This window comes from Cynara cardunculus, assembly GCF_001531365.2.
Source record: "Cynara cardunculus var. scolymus isolate 2C chromosome LG 15, CcrdV1, whole genome shotgun sequence".
Lineage (NCBI taxonomy): Eukaryota > Viridiplantae > Streptophyta > Magnoliopsida > Asterales > Asteraceae > Cynara > Cynara cardunculus.
The window spans coordinates 19,059,323-19,084,461 of record NC_037542.1 but is presented as its reverse complement, the minus strand read 5'-3'; the positions used below and the strand labels follow the sequence as shown (position 1 = coordinate 19,084,461).

Below are 25,139 nucleotides of genomic sequence, written 5' to 3'. Positions count from 1 at the left end.
GTGTTATCTGACAACAAATTCTCTGTCTCTGGACTTCGTTTTGAAGGATTTGGAGTACTTTTAACAACTCCAAATAGTTCCAGTGGTTAGTCCTGGGTCTGAATATAGCGTGCACGTTGTCTTTAGATAAAGAAATAGGTGCAGAGATGGGCTTATAAGAAGCCCATTTACATTTTATTTCAAATAATGACTTATCCTTCACCAACTTATCTTTTCATTAAACACTGGATGATCCACTCAAGCAGTTTCTAGACTCTGGGTACTAAACACAATCCAGATCCCTAGATGATGGTTTCTGAATTTAATCAACTGCTATTACAATATCCGTCTTCCCTGTATTAGTCCTTTGGGTTGGTACTTCCATAGAAGTTGTATGTTGCCTTTTCATTTTTGGTTAAGCTTCTGATTGTTCAAGAGTTGCACTAATCCTGCCATTTATGCTTCTCTTTCTTGGGCTCGGTGCCATTTTAATTCCTATGTTGACAGTTGATCAAGATTTTACACATGCAATCAAATAAGCTTAAACATCTCTTTTAGTCACTATTTACTTTTTTGGGCAGGACGGATATAAGCTGCAGTTGGTAGCAACTGACATGGGGAAAGGTAGATATATTTAACTGAGACTCATGCTTATTTTGTTAAAATTTTACGTATTCTTCTTGAGCGTTGATGCATGAATGCTAAATCATCAACTATGCTTTGAGCAGCATAGACAATATCCACTGTAATTCTACTGTACAAGTCTAGTTCACAGTGCACTAACAGATTTGTGCGGAGTTGTTCTTATAAATCTCTAATCTTTGATTTCCGCCAGGCTTTAGCCATGCCAGGCTAAAAATAAGCATGTAATAGTCGATCCATTCAAATTACACATGGAGATGTTGCCTATACCGTTCATTTTCTGTTTGTCTAATAGTAATGTTCTTCATCTTTCAGCTAATTACGTTTAGTACTTAATAGAATAATATACTTTAGGACCCCGCTACCATTTATACTTATGTTGATGCATGACTGTAATAATAATAATATAGAAGTTCCTATAATGGGTTATTGTCCTCCCCATTAGATATTAGTTTCTTAGTAGCGAGTGTTCACTAAGCTGGTAAGGGGATGTTCTTGTTAGGATTACCCCTTTGTGACCTGAAGGTCACAGGTTCAAGTCAGGAAAGCAACCTCTTTGCATGGTGAAAGGGAATAACTGTTTATAAATACTTACGTCCCCAATCCTTGCGAAGTCAAGGAGCCTTGGTGTATCATGGTCGATATAAGATATATGTTTTTAATGGGTTTGTAGCTTTCTTAATGCTTTACTTCTGGAAGGGTGTGATCCTGTGTGCCTCTGACAAGTGGAGTCAGACTTTAAAGTTCAAATTTTGGAGCTGTCAACCATTGTATTGCTACAGCAATACAGACCTAGAGCAAGTAGATACTGTACTTTCTAGTATTGAACATCTGGGTTTCCAACTCAATAACATTTGGCTATGAATTAGATGTCGCTTAGGATCAGATATAGTAATCCCACAGGTGAGGGGTAAATGGCAAGGACCGAGAATATTACCTGGTAAGAGGCATAGCAAGGACCGAGAATCTTACCCAGTAGTTGAGAGAGAAGACTCTTCCGGCTTACCGGGTAAGAGAGGCTTATAACCAAATCCATTTTAATGGCTGAGAATGTTACCCCAGAAGGTAAGTAAGGGTGGTGGCTCTTGCCAGTAAGCTCTTACCTGATAAGGATTTGGTAAATGGCCCCTAAGTTGATCATTGCAAATTTTGCTTTGTCTCGTAGTCATTATATCATAGTATTGTTCTCTGTGAGTTTATTTCCGTAATTGTAATATCGTTAGGTGGAATGTATCACCTAAGATCTTAAGAAAGGGTTAGGATGACTGCGTGGTAGAGCATAAGAATGAAATGTAACTCTGTAAGAATAGGGGTATAAAGCCATTTGGCTTTTGGAATATCCTTTAAACAGATTATTTTGTTGAAAAAATGAAGTCCCGGAATTCTGTCAATATTCACTTGCAGTGCTATGCCTCAAATTTTGCTTGATAAGTGTTTCAGGCAGGAGGTTAGTCATCGATGTTCAATTACATGCAAGGACGCATATTTCCTGAACTTCTGATTAACGGCTCTACGCGTGACTTTATTTTTATTATAGGTGTTCCTGTCGGATACTTTTCTTCTTCTTTGAAGGAGCTACAAGGAATCCAGGATGATTCAGCAGGGAATGGATTTGAGTGGCTTGAGTTGTCACCGGCCGACTCCACTGTGAGATTCTTGTAGTAAAGTCTCAAGTACCTCTATCCATATTTAGGTTGAATGACTCCAATTAAGTCTGTTTGTTGGTTCTCGATATTGCAGAAGACAACTCAAGTAGATACATCCAAAACCACTTGTGGAAGAATAAAATGTGCTGTGCTTGTTTCACCACGATCAAGAGTAGCAAAAACGGGGAAGGGCTTCACTGGGGACCGAAATTCGGGTTATATACAGATTAGCCCTACCAGAGAAGGCCCCTGGACCACAGTGAGGCTAAATTATGTTGCACATGCTGCCTGCTGGCCATTAGGCAATGCTGTTGTTGCAAGTGAAGTCATTGTGGAGGATGGCAATAGATATGTGAATATCAGGTCTTTGGTTTCAGTTTCTAACAACACAGATTTAGTTCTTGAATTGTGCCTCCAGCTTGATGCTTCTAATGAAAATTTGGATAACTTAGACAATGCCAGAAAGGAATCCTCAATCGATGAAATAAAGACGGACGGATTTTTTGAAACTGAAAAATACGATCCCGCAATTGGCTGGGTTGGTACTTTTGTTCAATCTGGCCATGGCACCCTGGATGTAATGGATGCTGACCAGGTTAGTCTGTATATCAAGGTTATAATATGTTCCATGTGCAAGTTCATATATAGTGGGGGATGTAACTCTTTGTGATTGATCCCTATACAAATATTCCAAGCAATGATCCATGTGGTAACCTAATTATGTTATTAATATAATCAGAAATACAGTTTGTTTTGCAAACAAATGCTACTTGCATGGATAGTGGAATATACAAATTTATACAGGCGAAAGAGACTTGAAATGCAAATTGGTAGTATCTTGGTGTTTGAATCCAGATCCAGTTCTCATAATTTCTTCAACATTTTAATTCATAATAGATTAAGCATTTTAACAACTTGTAGTAAGAAATATGTCTGAACTTATGATGTACCTAGAACCCGGAACTAATATAGATGCTCTTCTTGATGTCAACTTGAAAGCTGTAAAAAGTAGACTACTAAGAGCACAAGGTGCAGTATTTAGTTAACCCTTAATTACGATGCATCTGCTGATAGTATACTCAGTTGTTTTATGATTTTTTTATGTCCTTTCACTTGTGTCCATTAAGTTACTGATCTTTCAAGCTGACAAAGGTCAGTTGTCCAACCGTCAAATCTTGCATCATATTGATTTCTGAAATTTAAATCAATAAGTCGTACACGCCTGAGGCTTGTTACTTGGATCTCCGACAAGAAATTTGTTAAGTTACAGTTTAAGAAAATAAAACACCGTTCTGATCATCTGAATTTGATTTTCTAGTGCCAAATGTTTGCATAATCTAATATCGTGACTATGGTCTGTTGACTAAGATCTAGTGTTTTCCAACGTCTGCCTTCTGTGGAGCTTTGATATTTTCATTGAAAACTAAATACTATAAACAAATTGCATTGACAAGTCATTTGATCTTTTTACTGTTGTCAAAATAATTGTCAATTGTACAGGATTCTTTTGGTGTAGTTCTTCCAGTGGGGTGGCAATGGGTTGATGATTGGCATCTGGACACGTCTGTTAGTCCTGTTAAGCTTGAAAACCACACAAGACAAAGGAGATGGATTCGTAACAGGAAAAGAACTTCGCAGGATGTACAGAAACAGATTTTTGTTGGAGAACTGAAACCTGGAGAAAGTCTTCCACTTCCACTTTTTGGACTCGTCCATTCTGGATTATATGTTCTGCAATTGAGGCCTTCTGCTCTGAATGATCGTAAGGAATATTCATGGAGCTCTGTGATGGATAAGCATGTGTTGTCAGAAGATGTTAATACACCCAAACAAACTTCTGGTATCCATGTCTCAAATCTGAATGAATCTGAGGAACTTCTATTCTGCTCTGAAATAAGCGGATCATCGTCAAGTAGGTCACATGGAATGTGGTTCTGTTTGGCCATTCAAGCATCTGAGATCTCGAAGGACATTCTTTCTGATCCTATTCAGGATTGGAGTATTGTAGTGAAGTCCCCTCTCTCTATTACCAATTATCTTCCTCTGATGGCTGAATTTTCGGTTCTTGAGATGCAAACAAGTGGTCATTTTGTTGCATGCTCTAGAGGTGTATTTGCTCCAGGAGAAACTGTGAAGGTCCTGAATGCTGACATTAGAAACCCCTTGTACTTTTCACTGCTTCCACAACGGGGGTGGCTGCCAATACATGTGAGATATTACAATTGGGTTCATTTGCATTTCCTCTTTCTTAATCAACCCTTTGTTTCTAACATTTATTCTCCAATTGACATGTTTTTGTTGTCGTTGCAATTCCCTTACTATGTTGTCTTTTGCAGGAGGCTGTGCTCTTATCTCATCCCTCTGTTGATCCAGCAAAAACATTAGGCTTAAGAAGTTCAGTTTCTGGGAGGTCTGAACATATTCTTCATATTTTTTACGTGGCTTACTTTTTCTTTTGCTTTCTCATGTGTCACTGTTGTTGGTATATGCAGGGTTGTTCATATAGTTCTTGAACAGAACTATGAGAGTGAAAGGCCTTTGGCACCAAAGATCCTAAGAATCTATTCTCCCTATTGGTTGACAGTTGCTAGATGTCCACCACTTACTTTTAGGCTTGTTGATATGTCCATAAAAAGAACAAAACGAAGCATCTCCCTCCCTTTCAAGTCCAGAAAGACAAATGAAGTAATCCTAGAGGAGATTACTGAGGAGGAATTTCATGAAGGCCATACTATTGCTTCAGCTCTGAATTTCAAATTGTGGGGCCTGTCGGCTTCTATTAGTGACAATGGAAATGATCATTTTGGGGCTGTTGGAGATCTTTCTCCACTTGGTGACATGGTAATAATATGTATTCTCCAACTACCAGTGATTTGCTTTTCTTCTATGAATTCTATGAAAGTACCTTTTCTCTTTGTTTTTCTTAGGATGGTTCATTGGGCATCTCTGCTTATGATGCTGATCAGAACTGCATGCTTCTCTTCGTATCTTCAAAACCAACCTCGTATCAGTCTGTTCCAACAAAGGTTCCTGATAAATTTTGATGTTTTAGTTGGTTTGTATTTTTCCAGAAGTTAATCTTTTCATTGTCCAACTTAGGTGATCACCGTGCGTCCATTTATGACGTTTACCAATAGACTTGGTCGAGACATATATTTGAAGCTAAGCAGTGAAGATCCCCAAAAATTGTTGCGATCATCTGATGTACGAGTCCCCTTTGTTTATCGTGAGACTGATGGACCTAGTAAACTTCAGGTGAGTAGGGGTCTTCTGTATGCAGGTTTATAATTGAACACCTTTTCTAAAGGATGTACTCTGTTGACATATAAGTAACTTTACTTGCTTACTGAATGCACCAACATATCACATCTCCATGATAAACTAGCCAACAATATTAAATGATGCGCAAACAACAACCGACCATCACAAAAGCTCATGGCATAATCAGAGATTAAGTGTTGTTATGAATGTCATTATTCCAGCCTCAACACCTCCACTTTTCGTTGGAGGTTATCAACCTTCAACTGGAGCTAAAAATAGGACCGAGAATTCCTTTTCTTACTCTTATTCAGACTAATTAATCTCTCTTGTCATGACATACTAAATCCAAATGCTTCCTCAATTTGTGAATGATTGAAGCCTTTTCTTTATAATATATTATTTACATAACATTTATTTGGTAGGTCCGAGCGGAAGGCACAGAATGGTCATTTCCGGTTCAAATTGTGAGGGAGGACACCATATTTATTGTTTTGAAGAAGGAAGATGGTACTCAAGATATTTTGAGGACCGAAATTCGAGGTTATGAAGAGGGATCGCGCTTTCTTGTTGTATTCCGTTGTGGACCAAAAGATGGTCCCATTAGGTACCCATGAAAAACTTTGTGTATTTTACAACAGGAAGAATAATTCAGGGTGCCACAGGTATTTCTGTACTTCTGCCTTATTTTTAAAATTTATCTTTAACAGGATTGAAAACAGAACAAGTAGCAAAGTTGTAAGAATTCGCCAGTCTGGTTTTGGTGCTGATGCTTGGATCCGATTAGAACCTCGTGCGAGTACCAAATTCTCCTGGGTGGATCCATATGGTGAAAAGTTTATAGATACTGAGGTGCATATCAATAATCAGGTTTCGCTATGTAAACTAGATATGGATAGGTCTGGAGCTTGTTTAGAATGTGGTGAAGGAACGGGATTGCTCTTCCATGTGGTAGAAATGGGTAATATCAAGGTTGCTAGGTTTGTCGATGACAGGACATCAGGATCACAATCAGATGGACTTGGTAGATCCTTGACATCTTTTGAAAATTGGAGGAGCGCCAACATGCCGAGCATAGAACAGGAAAATGCAGCTCCTTTGGAGCTAATAGTTGAATTCGGAGTCGTTGGGGTGTCTCTTGTCGACCATAGACCAAAAGAGGTCTCTTACCTTTACTTGGAAAGGGTTTTTGTATCTTATTCAACTGGCTATGATAGTGGGGCCACAAGCAGGTTAGAGTTTCTCATTGCAATCAAAACTGCACCGTCCTTATGGTGATTGTATTTTCAATTGTTTGGTTACGTTCCCATAGATGAATAAATTTGCAGCACAATATGACCGTCTGTTGATCAGAAAATATGTCACGAGCATATTGAGCAAGTTTTGTGTCTTGTTGAATAATGGCAGGTTCAAGCTGATACTAGGTCATTTGCAGCTTGACAATCAACTTCCTTTGACATTGATGCCTGTCCTTTTGGCACCTGAAGAAGCCTCTGATATGCATCATCCAGTTTTCAAAATGACTATTACAATATGCAATGAGAACCCTGATGGTATAGAGGTCTACCCATATGTCTACATACGGGTAATGAGTGGTTTCTTGTGGTCTTTGAACTGCCTTGCGTATGGAAGCTGGTTCCAATGCATAATGAACTTTTGGTGTTAATACTGTAGGTAACTGACAAAACTTGGACATTGAACATTCATGAGCCAATAATCTGGGCTTTCGTAGAGTTCTTCCGGAATCTTCAACTTGATCGTATCCCCCAAAGTTCAAGTGTGGCACAAGTTGATCCAGAGATACATGTCAAGTAATAACCTATTTCCTTGCTTATCTCTTTGTAATATGAAAAAGTTGGCTAACAAGTTACGAAAGAGGCATTTGCAAAATATTTTTGGTTCTAACATGAAAAAGTTGTCTAAAAAGTGAAGATGTTCGTCTAAATGGCTAATTTGGTCAATTTCCCATAGCTTTTGAATATGTTTTATGGGAAAGGATCTTTTTCCAATGTATGTGTTATGAGCAATCTTGATGTTAAATGTTGCACAATACTTAAAAAATTATGTCTATTAGATATATAGCTTTTGAGTTTTGAGTATGTTTTATGGGAAAGAATCTTTTCCAAGTGAATCCTTCTTTTTACTTTGTTAGGGGTGTTCTGTGAACATTGGTAGATTAACAAATGGTAACACAATCTTTTTCCTGGTTGCAGCCTGATAGATGTTTCAGAAGTTCGGCTAAAGTTATCTTTGGAGACTGCACCAGCTCAAAGACCTCATGGAGTGCTAGGTGTCTGGAGTCCCATACTATCAGCAGTTGGAAATGCATTTAAACTTCAGGTCAACTAATTTAACTCTTTGGATTGAACCATTCTAATTTTAGTGGCATTTTTTTTTATTTACCTATTAAAGTTCCCTCTAATGCCATGCTTGTCTCAGTCGACTTTTAGTTTTTTGCAAGGAGAATTAGGTCAAAATTAGTCCGGCTATGTTTTTGAATAGTGTGCAAAATTTTACTTGAATACAAATGGCATTCATAAAAGCTATCTCATCTCCAGCTCCACCTGAGGAAAGTAATGCACCGAGACCGATACATGAGAAAAAGTTCTGTTGTTCCTGCCATTGGTAACCGCATCTGGAGAGATCTTATCCATAATCCCTTGCATTTAATTTTTTCTGTGGATGTGTTGGGTATGACAAGCTCCACATTGGCTTCTTTAAGTAAAGGATTTGCTGAGCTCTCAACAGATGGACAGTTTCTGCAACTGCGCTCAAAGCAGGTTTGTTTTTCTCAAAGGTTTTCTAGTCGAAGACTTTTCACAATGGAAATTATATCTGATACTAAAATATGGTCCCAGGTGTGGTCAAGAAGGATAACGGGGGTAGGGGATGGATTTTTACAAGGGACAGAAGCTCTTGCACAAGGTGTTGTTTTTGGGGTTTCTGGCGTAGTGAGAAAACCTGTTGAAAGCGCCAGACAGAATGGTCTTCTTGGGCTTGCTCATGGACTTGGGAGAGCCTTCCTTGGATTCGTAGTACAACCAGTGAGTGGAGCACTGGATTTCTTTTCATTGACTGTCGATGGAATTGGTGCAAGTTGTTCGAGGTGCCTAGAAGTTATAAATAACAAGACCATCATACACAGGATTAGAAATCCACGGGCTATTCGTGCTGACAATGTCCTTAGAGAGTATTGTGAGAGAGAAGCTGTTGGGCAGGTATGTTAAACAACATGGCTTACTTCAGAATTTCAATATACTATTTGTGTAGTATTTGAAATTTTTATTAGTTCTTTGTGCAGAGGGCAGAGCCATATGCTGACCAAAAAGCAGCGGTGGTTCCTGCCCCCAGAGTTGTACAGCAGTGCATTGAACACCCTATACCTAAGAGCTTTGATCATTTTAAAGTAGTTTTGGCCTCATTCTTTACATGTGGTACATTATGTATGAAAAGAAGCTTGCATACTTGATTAAATAATCTTTTTCTAAAAGACACTTCAAGTGTATCACTTCAAAGGTGGAGTGAGGATAAAAACTTGGGAATTATTAAAACCATATAAAATTTAATGTTTATGTATTGTAGCACAAAACTTTCTGGCTAAAAAGTTGGAAGTTCTCCAATCAATTGTCTCTCTTGAAAGATCCATTTTTTGTTTAATACAGGAGAATAACTATTACTAAATTAAGTGCTCTAACCATAACAAATTGAATTTATTTCCGAATCCGGAGATCCATTCACCCTTTTTTCTCCGACAGATGATAAGAACTTCATCTAGTATTTGTTTCCCTTTTCTGTTTTATATTTTCTTCATACTTTTCTTTGTTGAAAAGAAAGATTTGGTTTTCATATTTAGCATTAATGTTTATGTGAAGTTAGTACGAATATATTGTACTACTAATCCATTTATTTAGTATCTTATCAACATGCATATTGAATTTGATCGATGGGTATATAGTGCCAATGATCTCTTTTGATATGAAGATTTTTTTTACCATGAGTGTAATGATAACTAGTAGCCTTACGTTTAGGAGTACGTCAAAAAAATAAAGTAGAGGAATTGTGGTGAGTTGGTTGGTACATTGGTTATTGCTATAGATATGCCCGTGAGATTAGAAAGCCTTCGTTTTTTCTACAAACTGGGCTTCATTTTGAAGGTCATATGTCTAAGATATGTTTCCATGAGAAATTATATATATATTTCTTTTATTTTGTTCAGATGATGCTTTACCTTGCGGAAGCCAGTCGTCGGTTCGGATGTACCGACATATTTAAGGAGCCGTCTAAATTTGCATGGTCTGATCTCTATGAAGATCATTTCATTGTTCCATACCACAGGATCGTTTTGGTAACTAGCAAGCGAGTCATGTTGCTTCAGGTATATGATGAATCCTTGGTTGTAACTCTTCCTTTCTCCAAACCCGTGTACTTGTAGTTTCTCTAATTTTAAGTGTTAGTCTTGCCACTTTGAAATGCAATGATATTTACGAGGTGTGTATTCCACATGCACAGTGTCTGGCTCCCGAGAAGATGGATAAAAAACCATGTAAAATCATGTGGGATGTGCCATGGGAAGATCTCATGGCACTGGAGTTGGCAAAAGCTGGTAATCCAAGACCTTCTCATTTAATCCTTCATCTCAGAAACTTCAAAAGAGCAGAGAACTTTGTCCGGGTCATCAAGTGTAGTACTGAAGAAGAATCTGAGGGAAGAGATCCCCAAGCTGTTAGGATATGCTTGGTGGTGCGTAAGATGTGGAAAGCTTATCAGTCTAGCTTGAAAAGCCTAATACTGAAGGTTAATATACTGCCTCAGTTCACCTTCTGACTCCATATACCACTGTTTATTTAAGTATAACATACGTGGGGCCATCAACTCATGGCATGTTGTGCCCTTCATCTGCAGGTCCCTTCTAGCCAGAAGCATGTGTCTTTCGCTTGGAACGAGACTGATTGGAGGAACTCTCGTAATCAGAACAAATCCATCTTAAAGTCGAGAGATTTCTTGTCCCCAAGGTCTACTTCTGATAAGGGCAGTTTTGTTAAATATGTTATCAACTTTGTGAAAGTCTGGACCAGCGATCAAGAATTGAAAGGGCACCGCACAAAGAATGTAAACATCTCAACCGTAGTTTGTCTATTTTCGCTGTTTGTTTGCAAAGATGTTACATGGATCACGCTATCTTGCTTTTCTCTTGGTCAGGTTGTAGAAGATAGAGGAATATGCAGCATCTGGCGGCCAATCTGCCCAGAAGGGTATGTTCTAAATCTTGTCCTGACTAACATAAGCATTATTGTTCTCTATCACAAAGATTCATATTTGTTGAAGAATGATTCAACGCTATTGATGCAAAATTTAGAACAAAAGAAAAGCCAATAACATAGGTTAATTATCATGTCCACTCACGACAACAAATTTTGGATCTTCTATTAACTTATTTGAATTCAAGGACATCCATGTGTAAGCCATTTCTTTTGGACAATTCAAAACTATGATTTCTTCCAAATTTTCAATTGCATCAGCAGAGATAATTGTCCAAATTTTCAAGCGGTGTTTTTATTGTCTAATAAGAAGGCTGAATTCTAGTAGCTGCTTTTAGGAAAATAAATATCTTTTTCCTTAGGCCTACAAAGTTTCACTGCATCTGCAGATTTTCATGGATCGGCTTAAGCTGTTCAATTTCAGCATATCTTCATATATGAGATGCTTGGTATATATATACACACCCATATATTAAATATCCACAAATGCATCTTCCAGGTATATCTCAGTTGGGGATATAGCTCGTATTGGAACCCATCCGCCAAATGTTGCTGCAGTATATCAGAACACAGACAGACTATTTGCACTCCCTTTGGGCTATGATTTGGTAAGAGTTTTTGTGAACACTTGCAACATCAAACCCAGTACTATTTTAGACTTCCTTGCCACCTGCTTTTTCGTATATTCATTAGGGAACAAGAAGCTAACATAACTAGCATCCATGCAATTCGGCTCTCTTATTTGCCATTAACGCCGTGTAGATATGATTCAAATGAGATATTAATGTCCCCTTTATCGTCATTCTCCAGCACTAGGTCCACTTTTGCATCTGTATCGTTGTTAAATTTCAGTTTTGTTTTGTGGGCCCATGCACATTATTCAACTATTCGCTTGTCGATTAATGATAATCCACATCTTATGTAAAGTCACAGGAAAGGAGAAAGAACGGTATAGAATGGAAACCTAAACTAACCTAAACTAGTTCTTATGGAGAATGAACATCTGATTTTAGTTTTGTTATGATTTCAGTTCCCAAGTTTTCTGTAACTTATTCTTATGAAGAAGCCTTTTTACCAATAGTCAAAACATTTTTTATTGAACAATGTGTAGAATCATCGCAATAAATGATTTATAATACCAACACATATTGAACGTACAAATATATTCATTTCCTGTATTTGATTCTTAAAGCCATACCGATAAAAATACAACATTATTATTTGTGTATTTCATTAGACTGAAGACTATATTGTTGTCAATTATCGGATTGTAATAATAGAGTGTAAATCTTTGAATTTCGAGATATAAACATATGCTATTGCTTTTCAAATGACTACTCAATTGTAGGAACCTTTAATTAGATCATTGACATAAAAATCTGAGTAAGTTCACAAATGGTGAAATCATATGTTTCACAAATAGAAAGAATGTTCCTTTTTTATGTGGTGACATTGACTGTGAAATGCTCTTATTATTATTTTCCTTTTTTTTCTTTCTGGTTATTAGTGTAAGCATGGCTCTTTTCCTGCAGGTTTGGAGAAACTGTGCTGATGATTACATGAGTCCGGTATCGATTTGGCGACCACGACCTCCAGAAGGCTATGTTTCTGTTGGTTGTGTTGCCATTTCCAGTTTTACAGAGCCAGAACCCAATGTTGTCTACTGCATTGCGGAATCAATTGGCGAGGAAACGACATTTGAAGAAGAGCAGGTGTGGTCTGCACCAGAGTCGTACCCTTGGACTTGTTGCGTTTATCAAGTGTGCAGTCCGGCCCTTCATTTTGTAGCGTTACGGCAGCCGAGGGAGGAAGCAGGATGGAAGCCTATGAGAGTGATGGATGACTCCTCTCGTACGTCAGAAGCGTCATCATCGTCAGTGCGTGGTCATTGATATCCATTTCACTGTTTATGTAAACAAGAAAACTGTGTCTGCTTGCTGCTGTTTGAGTTTTAGAGGCGAATTTTGTCCAGGAAAGGGAATCGGATTTAAAGCAGAGAATAATGTAAGGGTATATCGTATAAATCTGGTTTATGAGTTGTTTTAACATCATTTTGGTAAATGAGAAGAGAAAAACTTGCCCAAACATTGATCCATGTTTAGCGTATCAAACGCACCTTAGGGGTGCATTTGGTATACTGAACAGGACAATACAAAATAGCGATCATTGTTTCAAAAGGGTTGTGTAACGGATGAGGCCCTTGGGAGATGGGGCAGGAATATCTCATCTGTCAACAGTTATATTTCAAGTGTACACGATTATTGTGGCCACTGAGTTTTTCAAGGTTGATTTTATGCCGTCACAATCTGTCGGGATTAGTTCAGTTATAGTCTGAAACATCATTCCAAAAAAATATTGTGGAACAAGGTGAAACGAACTTATATTTTACCAATATATCCTTAAAATAAAACTTAATTATCTCCTAAAGCATCAAACAAGTTTCATATATTTTGTCCATTCTTATTTTATATATTGTAACTTTTTCTTTTTTAAGTTTTCACATATATACATACATATATACGTACATACAATTCAGATTCAATGTATGTATATGTACATACAATTCAGATTCAAATCCTATATCCTATACGTTCCTACACGTGATCTTATTATGGCAATACTAATATTAAAAATCAACCCAAATATCAGTAGCACTTTACAAGTGATAGCAACTATGAATAGTATCTTGCCATCAAAATATCTATTATACATGATATTTTCATTCCTCGAGTTCTTTTTATATTTTTATTCTTCGAATGATTACAAAAGTAGCGAGATATTTTGGTTTATTATTTCTTTCATCATCGATCTATCACATTAATCAATAATTCACTTCTCCATACATACATATATACATACAGGGTTGAGTTTCAGTGAGAATGAAAGTTATAATGAGAAGGGTAAGAAGAAATATTCACCCTTGGATCAATTCTAGTTGAACATCATCCCTAATGAGGTATGCTGGATCAACTCATATGAGAAGCGCAATTCATGGGATGGGGTTGAGATTAAAAGTGATCAAGGGTCTAGATTTTTTCTTACACTTCTCACCTTAACTTCTATTCTCACATGATCATTCGTCTACGCATACATATATATAGGTGGAGGTTCAAACGAGAATACCTTTATTTTTACGAAAATGCAAGAACATTCTTATGCATGTGATAATACACATGAGGACACTTGGTGATGTGCGGACGGTTTGGCCCGCAACCTAGGTCGTGCCAAAAGTCGCCCGTCTTTCCAATTTAGTATCACATGTGATTGATTACAGCAAAAAGTGTTCTCACATTTTTGTAAGAAGTAAATACTATACACTAATATTCATTTTTCTTACTTTGTTTAACATGTGGTTTAGATGAAAAGCCAAAAACTACTCTTGTTCATTTGTGTATACATCCATATATACACATTTCAAAATCAATTGATGGTCAAAAACCATCACTAAATATTAATCACTTTAAAACTGGATTAATGTTCTTGACGTTAGTGGTCTCTAACTCAATTAATACCTAATCGAGTAAAAGAAAGACATATTAGTAGTCATTTACACATAACTGATACAAGATGCCCTTCAATGACGTTTTATGATGCATATTTCGGTTGGGCAAGTCTCAAAACAATATTCAGATAATTATGAACCAAATTTTAGACAGTTATAACTATATAAATTGTTTTATACAATTAATTTTGTTGTAGATAGAGAGGGTTGTTTTGATCGAGCCCTCTTAATAGTTCCATTTAATGCATCAAATCAATGTTATATCAAAGAAATTATAAATACGTATATCCTTTTCCTTTGTTTCTCTTTAAAAAACAATATCAATGACGCATAATCAGTATAATCATATACAGTTTCTTTTCTACAAACTAACCAGTTCATACTTCATAGCATCCATGTAAAAGTTCATTTTATATATAACAAATCCAATATCAGGTCTTTGAGTATAAACTCAAGATACAAATAAACAGTACATATATTTAGTGTGAATCGAATTTCAAGTGTAAAGTTTTTAAACCATTATTGATTCTCCTGTCTGAAAGTTACACTTTCGGTCCCTGTACCATCCGCACATGCGTTATAGTGATATTTCAAAGTTAGATCACGAAATAAAAGGTCGTGAATAGATAGGTTATATGAACTTAAAGCGTTCATGACTTGGTAGAGAGATGACCACAAGTTTTGAAAAGCAAAATGAAAATTGTAGATGCCAATTTAGGGGACCATTTATCAAAATATTTGTATATGTTTAAATTGACATTATTGTACTTTTTTGGGTGTCAAGTTTTGGAAAACAAAATATATCTAGTCACAAACATGTCAAAAGATCAGCACCTTTTTTTATCAAGATGGTATGTGTAATGTACTTGGCTAGCATGTTTTTATTATTATTATTAACCTAGATATCCAACTCGCTATGTCAGTCGACTAATTCCAGGACGACCAGCCGCTTTCTGGTAGCCCAGAGTCATCGCATTTGAACCTCCGTCACAAGGGGATTTTTATTCCTCCTTGGATTCGAATCTGGGATTTTTAGACACTTCTGACATTTGAAGCCCAAATGAAAAAAACAAAGTAATGTTTTAACAAAGGGTAAATTGCATGAAAAAATAACGTACTTTAACTTGATTCATATTTTGAATGACGTATTTTTAGAACTTTCATTTTGGTAGCTAAGATGTAAAGTTTTAAACTTTTAAGTACCCGGGTAACTGGTTGAAGCATTAACCGGTTATCATGTTGTGGCGAGTGATGTAGTATGCAACTCAGTATTATTTGCTTATGTGGTTAGTGACATAGATTTTTTTAATCTAAAATTAATCTTCAACTGGTTATCCGGATACTTAAATGTTTAAAACATTACATTTTGGGTATCAAAATAAAATTTTTAAAAGTACGTTACTCAAAATAAAAATCAGGTTAAAATACGTTATTTTTTTAATGCAATTTGCCATTTTTAACAAAATAGTATGTGACAAGTTTTAGATGGTTTTTACTTTTTACATCCACATTGTATATTTAGAAAAGTTGTTTCAATGATATTAGTTTTTAAGGAATTCTTTTTGTCAAAACTCAAGAAGTTCTATCAAGAAATCTTTGTGATGTTCAACATGACCAAATTCTCAAAGATTCGTTTGTTAATTTTTGTAAACTTTTTTTACATTTTTATATATAGGGAAATGTTCAAACGAGAATACCTTCATTTTAGGAAAACACAAGAACACCCTTTTATATAGTCAATTACATGTGATACTTGAGGACTAGTGCATCATGTGATATTTCATATGATTTTTTTTTCCATCTATGACTAGGGGTTTATAATATCGATTAACATATATTTATTTCACAATATGTTTGTTTAACATATATTTGTTTCACAGTGTGAACCTTTTAGCCTCTTTATGAAAAAACATACACGTAAAAAGTTTCACATTGTGAAACGCATACATAAGAAGCAAAACATATTGTGAAACAAATACATGTTATCAATACATTGAAGGCTAGCATTAAATGAGAAAAAAATATGAAACAACACATTAAGGTAATAGTTCCACGGTTATCACAATATATGGAATTCTCAAATGATTAACCCCCTAAGGGCTTAATCATTTGAGAACTCCAAAATCATGTCAAACAATATCTTGAGATAATAGCTTCAAAGATCAAAAGTATCTGGAGGTTTCAAGTTTAAATCCAAGAAGGAATAAAAATCCCCTGGAAAGCCATGAAGGTTAAAATGTAATAACTCCGTGCTACCCGTAAAGCAGGTAGTCATTCTGAAACTAATCGTCTTGCATAACAAGTTAGATATCCAGATTAATTAAAAAAAAAAAAACTTACTTATCCTCTTCTTGTAAGAGTTGTATCCGACATTTTGATTGACAAATTAAACCTTGTCTACTTATACTACAAATCTTACGAGACACACCTTTAAGTTTATGTATTTGTCAATTACAACCCCCTAAGTTTTGTTGTGAATAAAAGCCACACACAAATAAAGTGTAATTAAGCCTATTAAAAACATGTGGGTGTGAATAACTTGGAACGAACGGTGACCAGTCGACTGCCCACCATGTGAGAACTTAACATACCCCATTTTATCACTATTCGGAAAAAGTGTCATATTTTCTTAAAAAACAACCATTCGTGACCAAATTTTAATAAAAATAATCTGATTTCCACGTAATGTTGCAAATTCTAGCCATTCAATTATTCCTCGTTTATTTTCTCAAATATTTCGTATTCATTACGTTATATACAGTCAAATATATTTAACATATTATAAAGAATTAATACAGTATTTCTAAATTGGGCTGTTTGGTTCAGACAATAATTAAAAATGGGAACGAATTTTCATTTACTCCAACTCAACCTGCACTGAAAATATATATATATATATATATATATATATATATATATAGAGGTTGGTTCAAATATAAACCAACCATATGGTACAAACTATAGAAACCGATCTTGACCAATCACATTCTTTCTTCACTTTAGGTTCAAATCTAAATTATAAATTAATGATAAGRGYARTTTGRTAATTCAACCTTTTTGTAACCCCCAATAATTAATTGGGAGTTACAAATCTTAAAAGATACATCTAATTGTTCATGAGATTTTTATGATTTCTTTATTATTTCATGTTCATGGTATTCATTTCAATTGATTGTATACATATATTGAAATTGGTTGTCTAAGTGTACAAGATTTTCATTTCGTTCAAGATACTTGGAGAATCCTATTTTAAAAGAATGTCAGAATAATGAAGACGATAAACGCTTGCAGTCTATGTTCGTATCTGCACACATGCACAACGATCCTTGATTTTGAAAATGTTCATATATGTGCATCTCTTGCAGTCTATGTTCATATCTACACACATGCACAACGATCCTTGATTTTGAAAATGTTCATATATGTGCATCTCTTGCAGTCTATGTTCATATATGTTCACCATATGAACAACTTATTTTCATTGAAAGACACAATCGTTGTTYACACGAACCCGTGACGATGTCATACGGTATGACATTGAAAAACATCACACCATATGAAAATAGTGTTTACATTGTAAGACACAGATGCTGTTCACACGAACATAGGGCCGACATGTGAACATATATGAACATATGAACATAGTGTTTACATTGCAAGACACAGATGCTGTTCACACGAGCATACGGCCGACATGTGAACATGAGTTGTGAATATGTTCATAATCGATCGTAGGTTACAAATCGGCTGGAGAATATCGGGTTCACGATGCGTGAGTATTTATTACCAAAATACCCTGTGAACAATTGTTCATAAGCAGCCCAATTAATTTAATGATTAATTGATTATTTTTTAATACTCATTTAATAATGACCGTTTGACCAATTTACCCTTTGAACAATTGTTCATACACATATCAATTAATACATTAATTAAATTATTGTTTATTTAATCTCATTTAATAATAACCGTTTGATGATAAAATGAACGATCAAGATCGGTTCACATAGTTTGTACCATATGGTTGGTTTCTATTTGAACCAGCCCCTATATATATATATGTGTGTGTGTGTGTTATATTTGTATCGTAAGACGGAATGGTTGGTTGCATTAATTTATATCTACATTGTGTTTTACGTTTGAATAAATTTCATAGAAGTTATTGGAAAATAATATAAATATATATATGAAAAATGAAATATAAATAAATCCCTTAAAATGGTTTGTGGTAGAGAAAATGAAGAGAAGATAAGGTGTAAATATCCACCAACCAAAACAAAAAAGCGATAACAAAGTCCACGCAAGCATGAAAACTACATCACAAGCTGTTTCGAAATTCGCGAAAAACCATTGACTTAGAATCTTACCTGTGAAGTGAGAAAAATGACTCTTACCCAATAATTGTTACTCTATTTAAAACGCTTACCAGACCAATAATCAGTTTTAATGTACAAGAATGTTACAACACTATAAGGTAAGTAAAAGTGATGTTTCTTGTCGGTAACCTCTTACTCGATAAAAGTTAAATAAACGACCAGTTATATAGTCAGAATCATTTGTCCTTACAAATTCTGTAAACCAATTATTGATGCTTTTAACTGTAATATTATACATGTATCTCGACTTAATTATTGGCAAAAGGTTCATTGAATTGTGCATGCTAATATAATACAAACAATATATGTTGCATGATTAATTACATTTGTGGATCATGGCTGAATAGATAAGGTCACAACAATTTCAATAAATATCCCAAAGATCTATTCTATATATATATATATATATGGCATTCAAACACACATATATATATATATATATAATGCTTGAACATGGAATATTCTATAATTGCATCTATAAAATATCTAGACATGTTTAATTATGATATGTTTGTATTACGTACAACCAGTAAATGCATATATAATACAACATGGATTATAATATCGAAGTGGCTTAATGGAGAGAGTATTTATAAGACATGTATGTATAACACGTTAAATGGCTTAATAATTTCTATCATCAGTTATTATTTTTATTTTTATTTTTATTTTTATTTTTTAAAAATAAAAATTTCTAATATTCAGAAATAAAAACCAGTTAATGAAATTGTGTCGATCCACACGTCTCTTGGCCAACTAATTTTGATAGTTTCTTGCACTTTTTTCCTAAAAAAATGACCCCACAAATATTGTTTTCCATCAAAATCCCTCTTTATAAAAACACCCTTTCTTCATACCCACATTCATCATTCAGCTCTTCATTTTCTTTCAAAATTTACACAAAAATGGCTTTGACTCTTCGTTCTTCTACTTCTTTTCTTTACTTAAAAGACATCAAGACTCTCAAAACCCTCGATGATTTCTCCACCACTCTTTGTTTTGCACAGTTCAAGCCTTCATCATGTCGTTTGAAAGTCAAAAATTCAATACAAGATCATGCTCAATCGACACGCGAAATGACTATCGTATCCCCCTTCGAACAAGGGTATAATGGACAGAAAGAGAGGTTTCATGCTTTATCGAGCGGCCACCAGACCGGAAACAACAACAACAACTCGAGGGTCCCGGTCTACGTGATGTTGCCGCTGGACACGGTGACGATAGGCGGCCACTTGAACAAACCGAAGGCGTTGAACGCGAGTCTGATGGCGTTGAAAACTGCAGGAGTGGAAGGTGTAATGGTTGATGTTTGGTGGGGTTTGGTCGAAAAAGTTGGACCATTGAGGTATAATTGGGAAGGGTACGTTGAACTTGTGAACATGGTTCAAAAACATGGATTAAAACTCCAAGCTGTTATGTCTTTTCATCAGTGTGGAGGCAATGTTGGAGACTCTTGCAGGTATTAATTAATCATCAGTAATTACTTAATTATATTCATTAATTACAGATTATAATATTTCAATTTTGTTTTGAATATTGTATAGCATTCCATTACCGCCATGGGTTCTTGAAGAAATCAGCAGAAACCCTGATCTTGTGTACACCGATAGATCTGGCCGGAGAAACCCTGAATACATCTCGTTAGGTTGTGACGCCTTGCCGGTGCTCCGGGGAAGAACTCCGATTCAAGTTTATGCCGATTACATGAGAAGTTTCCAACAAAGATTCAAGAATTACCTGGGAGATGTTATTGTGGTAAGATATATGTATTATATAAATTTTCAATCTTTAATTAATTTCATAATAATATATTAAAAAAGATTATAAATTCATTTTAAATGTGCAGGAAATTCAAGTGGGTTTGGGTCCTTGTGGGGAGTTGAGGTATCCATCTTATCCAGAAAGTAATGGGACATGGAGGTTTCCAGGAATAGGAGAATTTCAATGCTATGATAAGGTAATTAATTGATTTTAGTCAAAGATGAACCCTAACCCTAATTTTCCATTTTTAGAAGGTTTTTTCTTACTTGTTTGTTGATTTATATGTTTATATAGTATATGAAAGCATCACTGGAAGCTGTGGCAGATGAAAATGGCCGGAAAGATTGGGGAAAAAGTGGGCCACATGATTCCGGCCAGTACAACCAGTTCCCGGAGGACACAGGATTCTTCCGTAGAGAGGGGACATGGGACACCGACTACGGCCGTTTCTTCATGGAATGGTATTCCGGGAAGCTACTGGAACACGGTGACAGAATCTTAGGATCCGCCGACAGCATATTCCGGGGAACCGGAGCAAAGCTTTCAGGAAAAGTTGCCGGAATCCATTGGCACTACAAAACTAGGTCTCATGCGGCCGAGTTAACCGCCGGATACTATAACACAAGAAATTCCGACGGGTATCTACCCATTGCGAGGATGTTGGCGAAACACAGTGTCGTTTTCAACTTCACGTGTATGGAAATGAAAGACGGCGAGCAGCCACAACATGCGAATTGCTCGCCGGAAGGGCTAGTCCGGCAGGTCAAGTTGGCGGTCAGGGATGCTGGAATTGAACTGGCGGGAGAAAACGCATTGGAAAGATACGACGGTGGAGCTTACGGGCAAGTTCTGGCCACGAGTAGATCGGATTCAGGCAACGGGTTATGTGCATTCACCTTTTTGAGACTGAACAAGCGGTTGTTTGAGGCGGAGAACTGGCGGCAGCTGGTGAATTTCGTGAGAAGCATGTCGGAAGGTGGAAGGGTGATGTTGCCGGAAAGTGACTCGAGCACGACGGATCTTTATGTCCGGTTTGTTGACCACAAGATGAAAAAGTTAAAGGAGGATAAGGAGATTATATTGGTGTAAATATATATACGTACAATATATATATATATATATATAGTTTTAAAAATGAGGAAATTTAGAGCAAGAAAAATAATTAAGGAAGAAATATGATTGAAAAAGTGTATTATTATTTTTCATACATCATGTAATAAAAGTTGTATATTGTCGTTCCTCTATTCGTTTAATTATACAGATCCTCGTCATGTTAATTAATTGATATATAGATAGATTCTATTGTTTGTTTATTTCTTGATAGTTTCATTAAAAGACATCATTTGAATAATTAAAAGATGAATTTTGTTTGACAAAAAAAAAATTGTCTCTTAATGGTTTTAAAACATTCTGAAGGATTTTGTATCATGGGTTTCCGTTAATCATTAAGCACCCAAATTTTGTTGTAAACAATTATATTTCATTTTGTACTATATCATGAGAGTTTTTTAATCATTTAAATCATTCAGATAGTTTTGTTAACCACAAGAAACAAATAACGATTTATATTCGTTAAGTATATGGGCAAGTTAATTCATATAGAGCTTAATGGAAAAAAAATAACTGAAAAAAACATATCCCTTATAATTAATCATGTTTGACATTAATAAACCAATTTATCTTTTGAGCTTACTGAACAAATCCCGTTTGGTAAGTCCATAAGCTAAGTCTTACTTGTAGTAGTGTTTTAATAAGAGCCCTAATTACGGGTTTTTCTCATTTATTTCTAATTATGTCCATAATTAATATTTTTTTCCAATTAGTTTTTCAACATATTTCCTTTCAAGTCTTTTTAAATTGTCGTCTAATTTATCAACTATTTTATAACAAACATGACTAACTCGTTTATCGGCTAATGGCTAGCTTATTAGCTACCAACTAACACAGCTAGCTAGCTAGTTTACTGGCTATTTTGTCGTTATTTTGCCATACGAAGCCTTTGTCACACCGATAACAAAAACACCCAAGTCTTTGTACCGTGTTGTGTTACTTATCGTTATTATTGCCATGTTGTTGCATGTGTTTCACTTTTGTGACTGACCATTTTATCGTGCTCGTTAGATTCGATCCATCTTTGTTTTTGTATTCGTCAATGGGCGATTAGATCTCGTATTTTCATCATTGGGACTTCCGATCCCTCATCCCCAAAACATATATCCATCAAAATTCTGACTGGAAAAGGCCCGTGGCGTGGTGGATAAAGACAAGGGAATGATGAAATAAAACCGGGTTCTAATCCTGCCATCTAAGAAATGAATGCACATGGAACAAGCTCTGATGCACAGGGTACAAGTGTTAGATGCACAGTAGAAACATTTCATTAGGAAAACAAAGCAGTCATGAACCATTCTTAATTCAGGTAGATGACTTAGAAACAGGACTCCGTTTCTCAGGTACAATAAGTCCGCTTTCGGACTCCTTAATCGTGTTTTTCAAGCCCTTGACAATCTGGCTCATTGTTGGTCGATCATTCGGGTTCTTGTAGAGGCAGCTAACGGCCAATTTTGCAATGCTTCGAGCAGCGTCGAGAGAATATTGGTTGTTTAAACGCCGATCCATGACCATCCAAAACTTTCTGCTATTAGGAGGGAACTGTTTCACCCATTCGATAAGCTTTTGTTCAGCTTTCGGTAGTTTTCTATCTACAGTCGGCCGGCCCGTTAGGACCTCAAAGAGTACAACCCCGAAACTCCATACGTCACTTTTCGATTTAAGATGACCGGTTTCGATGTATTCTGGAGCAGCATATCCATATGTCCCGACAGGCTGAAAATAACAGTAGAATATCGATTAACATATATTTCATACAACAGTAGACCTTTTTTTGAGAACTCATGAAATTATAATAACCTTGAGAACTAGTGCATCATGTGCTATTTCATATAATATTTTTATCTAATACTAGGATTTAGAATATCAATTAACATATATTTGTTTCACAATGTGTGTGTTTCACATGTGAACCTTTTTGGTGTGTTTGTGAAACAAATATACATAAAAAAGGTTTCACAATGACCATCGAATAGATATGAAACAAACACATTATGAAATAAATATATGTTAATCAATATATTAAATACTATAGTTTAGATGAAAAGATATCATGTTACACAAACCTTAAAATAGAAGTTCTCACGAATCTCGCAAATTTTGGAATTCTCAAATGATTAAGCCCCGGTATATATAACTTACCAATGTAGAAACATGTGTACAGTCCCCTTGTGGACCTTCTCTAGCAAGACCCAAGTCGGAAAGCTTCGCGTTGAATTTTTCATCCAATAGCACATTCGATGACTTGAAATCGCGATATATCACCTTTCAAATTCAAACATTGCAAACAAACTAAACGTCAACGTATAGCAATCAAAGACATGTCTAAGGGGCCGGGCCGTTAACCCAAATGCTTACCCGGTAAGTGCTTGAAGAAGTAAAAGTGCAGTGCACGTACTTTTACTTGGTCTTTTCTGTTTGTTGAATAATCCTATTCTTTAGGAGCTTAGAAGTTTTCCTTTTCTGTTTTTGATTCTCCTTAGCTTGCTTTAGTTGTAGCTGTGGCTATTTAAAGGCCCTCTTTGCAGCAATAAAAAGCCATCGAATTTTGGTCTCTGTTTCTTGATTTTTCTTCTAACAATCTGGTATCAGAGCTGATCGATCAAAACCGAGAATAGAAAATGAGTGAGGAGAAGCTGAAGGTGCCCCATTTTGACGGACACTATGAGCACTGGAGTGAGATGATGGAGAACCTTTTGAAAGCGAAGAGACTATGGAACCTGATCGACCCCGGTTTTGAAGAACCCTCACCTGGTATTGTTCTCAACGAGGGACAGAAGAAGCGACTGGAAGAGGCCCGTGTTAAGGATCAACAAGTGAAACACTACCTCTATCAAGCGATTGATAGGGTAACGTTTGAACAGATTCTTGATAGACGTACAGCGAAAACCGTGTGGGATTCCATGAAGAAGAGGTTCGAAGGGAATGAACGAGTTAAGAAGTCACTACTGCAGAAATTACGAAGAGATTTCGAAGTCCTTGAAATGAAATCCAGTGAGACGATTACGGAGTATTTTGCTAGAGTCTTGACGATCTCGAATCAGATGAGGAGCAATGGAGAAACGATGCCCGATGTCAAGATAGTTGAAAAGATTTTGCGGACCCTCACAGAGAAGTATATGTTCGTGGTGGTATCCATTGAAGAGTCCAGAGACATCGAGAAGATGTCGATAGACGAACTACAAAGCACGCTGGTAGTTCATGAGCAGAARTTCAAAAAACATGACAAGGAAGAAGAGCAAGTYCTAAAGGTCCACTTCGATGAAGGCACGRGGGYTCGAGRTCGAGGAAGATCAAGCTTTAGAGGAAGAGGACGGGGCCGAGGAAGACAATCATATAACCGAGCAACCACCGAGTGTTACAAGTGCCACAAATTGGGTCATTTCCAATATGAATGCCCAACATGGAGGGARGCAAACTACGCAGAGTTCGACRAGGAGGATGAGATGATGCTCATGGCACAACTCGAGGAAACAAAGAAGAACAATGTTTGGTTCTTGGATTCAGGTTGCTCAAACCATATGTGCGGAGACATGGAGAAATTTACCAACTTGGATGTGAGTTTTTCTCACTCAGTCAAGTTGGGAAATAATACACGAATTGAGGT

At 36.1% G+C, this 25,139-nt stretch overlaps 3 protein-coding genes across 5 annotated transcripts in view; 2 read left to right on the top strand and 1 right to left on the bottom strand.

The window, feature by feature from the left end:
• Window positions 1-12,863, top strand: part of LOC112527539 — a 46,983-nt gene extending 34,120 nt beyond the window's left edge. For 2 of the 3 annotated variants that reach the window (XM_025138239.1, XM_025138238.1), the window contains 20 exons: window positions 561-603; window positions 2,159-2,268; window positions 2,362-2,862; window positions 3,768-4,475; window positions 4,604-4,677; window positions 4,760-5,108; window positions 5,195-5,293; window positions 5,367-5,522; window positions 5,951-6,132; window positions 6,236-6,757; window positions 6,933-7,110; window positions 7,200-7,336; window positions 7,739-7,865; window positions 8,084-8,305; window positions 8,384-8,743; window positions 9,742-9,900; window positions 10,035-10,319; window positions 10,428-10,777; window positions 11,283-11,391; window positions 12,316-12,863. In XM_025138239.1, the coding sequence (XP_024994007.1) occupies window positions 561-603; window positions 2,159-2,268; window positions 2,362-2,862; window positions 3,768-4,475; window positions 4,604-4,677; window positions 4,760-5,108; window positions 5,195-5,293; window positions 5,367-5,522; window positions 5,951-6,132; window positions 6,236-6,757; window positions 6,933-7,110; window positions 7,200-7,336; window positions 7,739-7,865; window positions 8,084-8,305; window positions 8,384-8,743; window positions 9,742-9,900; window positions 10,035-10,319; window positions 10,428-10,777; window positions 11,283-11,391; window positions 12,316-12,675 (5,031 nt within the window). In that variant the 3' untranslated portion in view covers window positions 12,676-12,863. The remainder of the gene's footprint in view (window positions 1-560; window positions 604-2,158; window positions 2,269-2,361; window positions 2,863-3,767; window positions 4,476-4,603; window positions 4,678-4,759; window positions 5,109-5,194; window positions 5,294-5,366; window positions 5,523-5,950; window positions 6,133-6,235; window positions 6,758-6,932; window positions 7,111-7,199; window positions 7,337-7,738; window positions 7,866-8,083; window positions 8,306-8,383; window positions 8,744-9,741; window positions 9,901-10,034; window positions 10,320-10,427; window positions 10,778-11,282; window positions 11,392-12,315) is intronic. The other variant, XM_025138240.1, reaches the window with a different exon arrangement.
• A 6,703-nt stretch (window positions 12,864-19,566) lies between these two features.
• On the top strand, window positions 19,567-21,697 carry LOC112527915 (beta-amylase 3, chloroplastic). Its single transcript, XM_025138767.1, has 4 exons — window positions 19,567-20,120; window positions 20,206-20,416; window positions 20,508-20,618; window positions 20,717-21,697. The coding sequence occupies exons 1-4, from the start codon at window positions 19,567-19,569 to the stop codon at window positions 21,509-21,511; spliced, it is 1,671 nt and encodes a 556-aa protein (XP_024994535.1). The 3' UTR covers window positions 21,512-21,697.
• A 981-nt stretch (window positions 21,698-22,678) lies between these two features.
• LOC112527715 (probable serine/threonine-protein kinase PBL19) overlaps window positions 22,679-25,139 on the bottom strand; it is a 6,770-nt gene continuing 4,309 nt past the window's right edge. The window contains exons 3-4 of the mRNA XM_025138491.1: window positions 23,675-23,797; window positions 22,679-23,248 (exon numbers count right to left, since the gene is read on the bottom strand). Of these exons, the coding sequence (XP_024994259.1) occupies window positions 22,838-23,248; window positions 23,675-23,797 (534 nt within the window). The 3' untranslated portion in view covers window positions 22,679-22,837. The remainder of the gene's footprint in view (window positions 23,249-23,674; window positions 23,798-25,139) is intronic.

Bases quoted from the DNA above. Each gene is read 5' to 3' on its own strand.
- LOC112527915 (XM_025138767.1), top strand. From the start codon at position 19,567: ATGGCTTTGACTCTTCGTTCTTCTACTTCTTTTCTTTACTTAAAAGAC. The intron at 20,121-20,205 runs GTATTAATTAAT...AATATTGTATAG, and splicing joins AATGTTGGAGACTCTTGCAG to CATTCCATTACCGCCATGGG. The intron at 20,417-20,507 runs GTAAGATATATG...TTAAATGTGCAG, and splicing joins ACCTGGGAGATGTTATTGTG to GAAATTCAAGTGGGTTTGGG.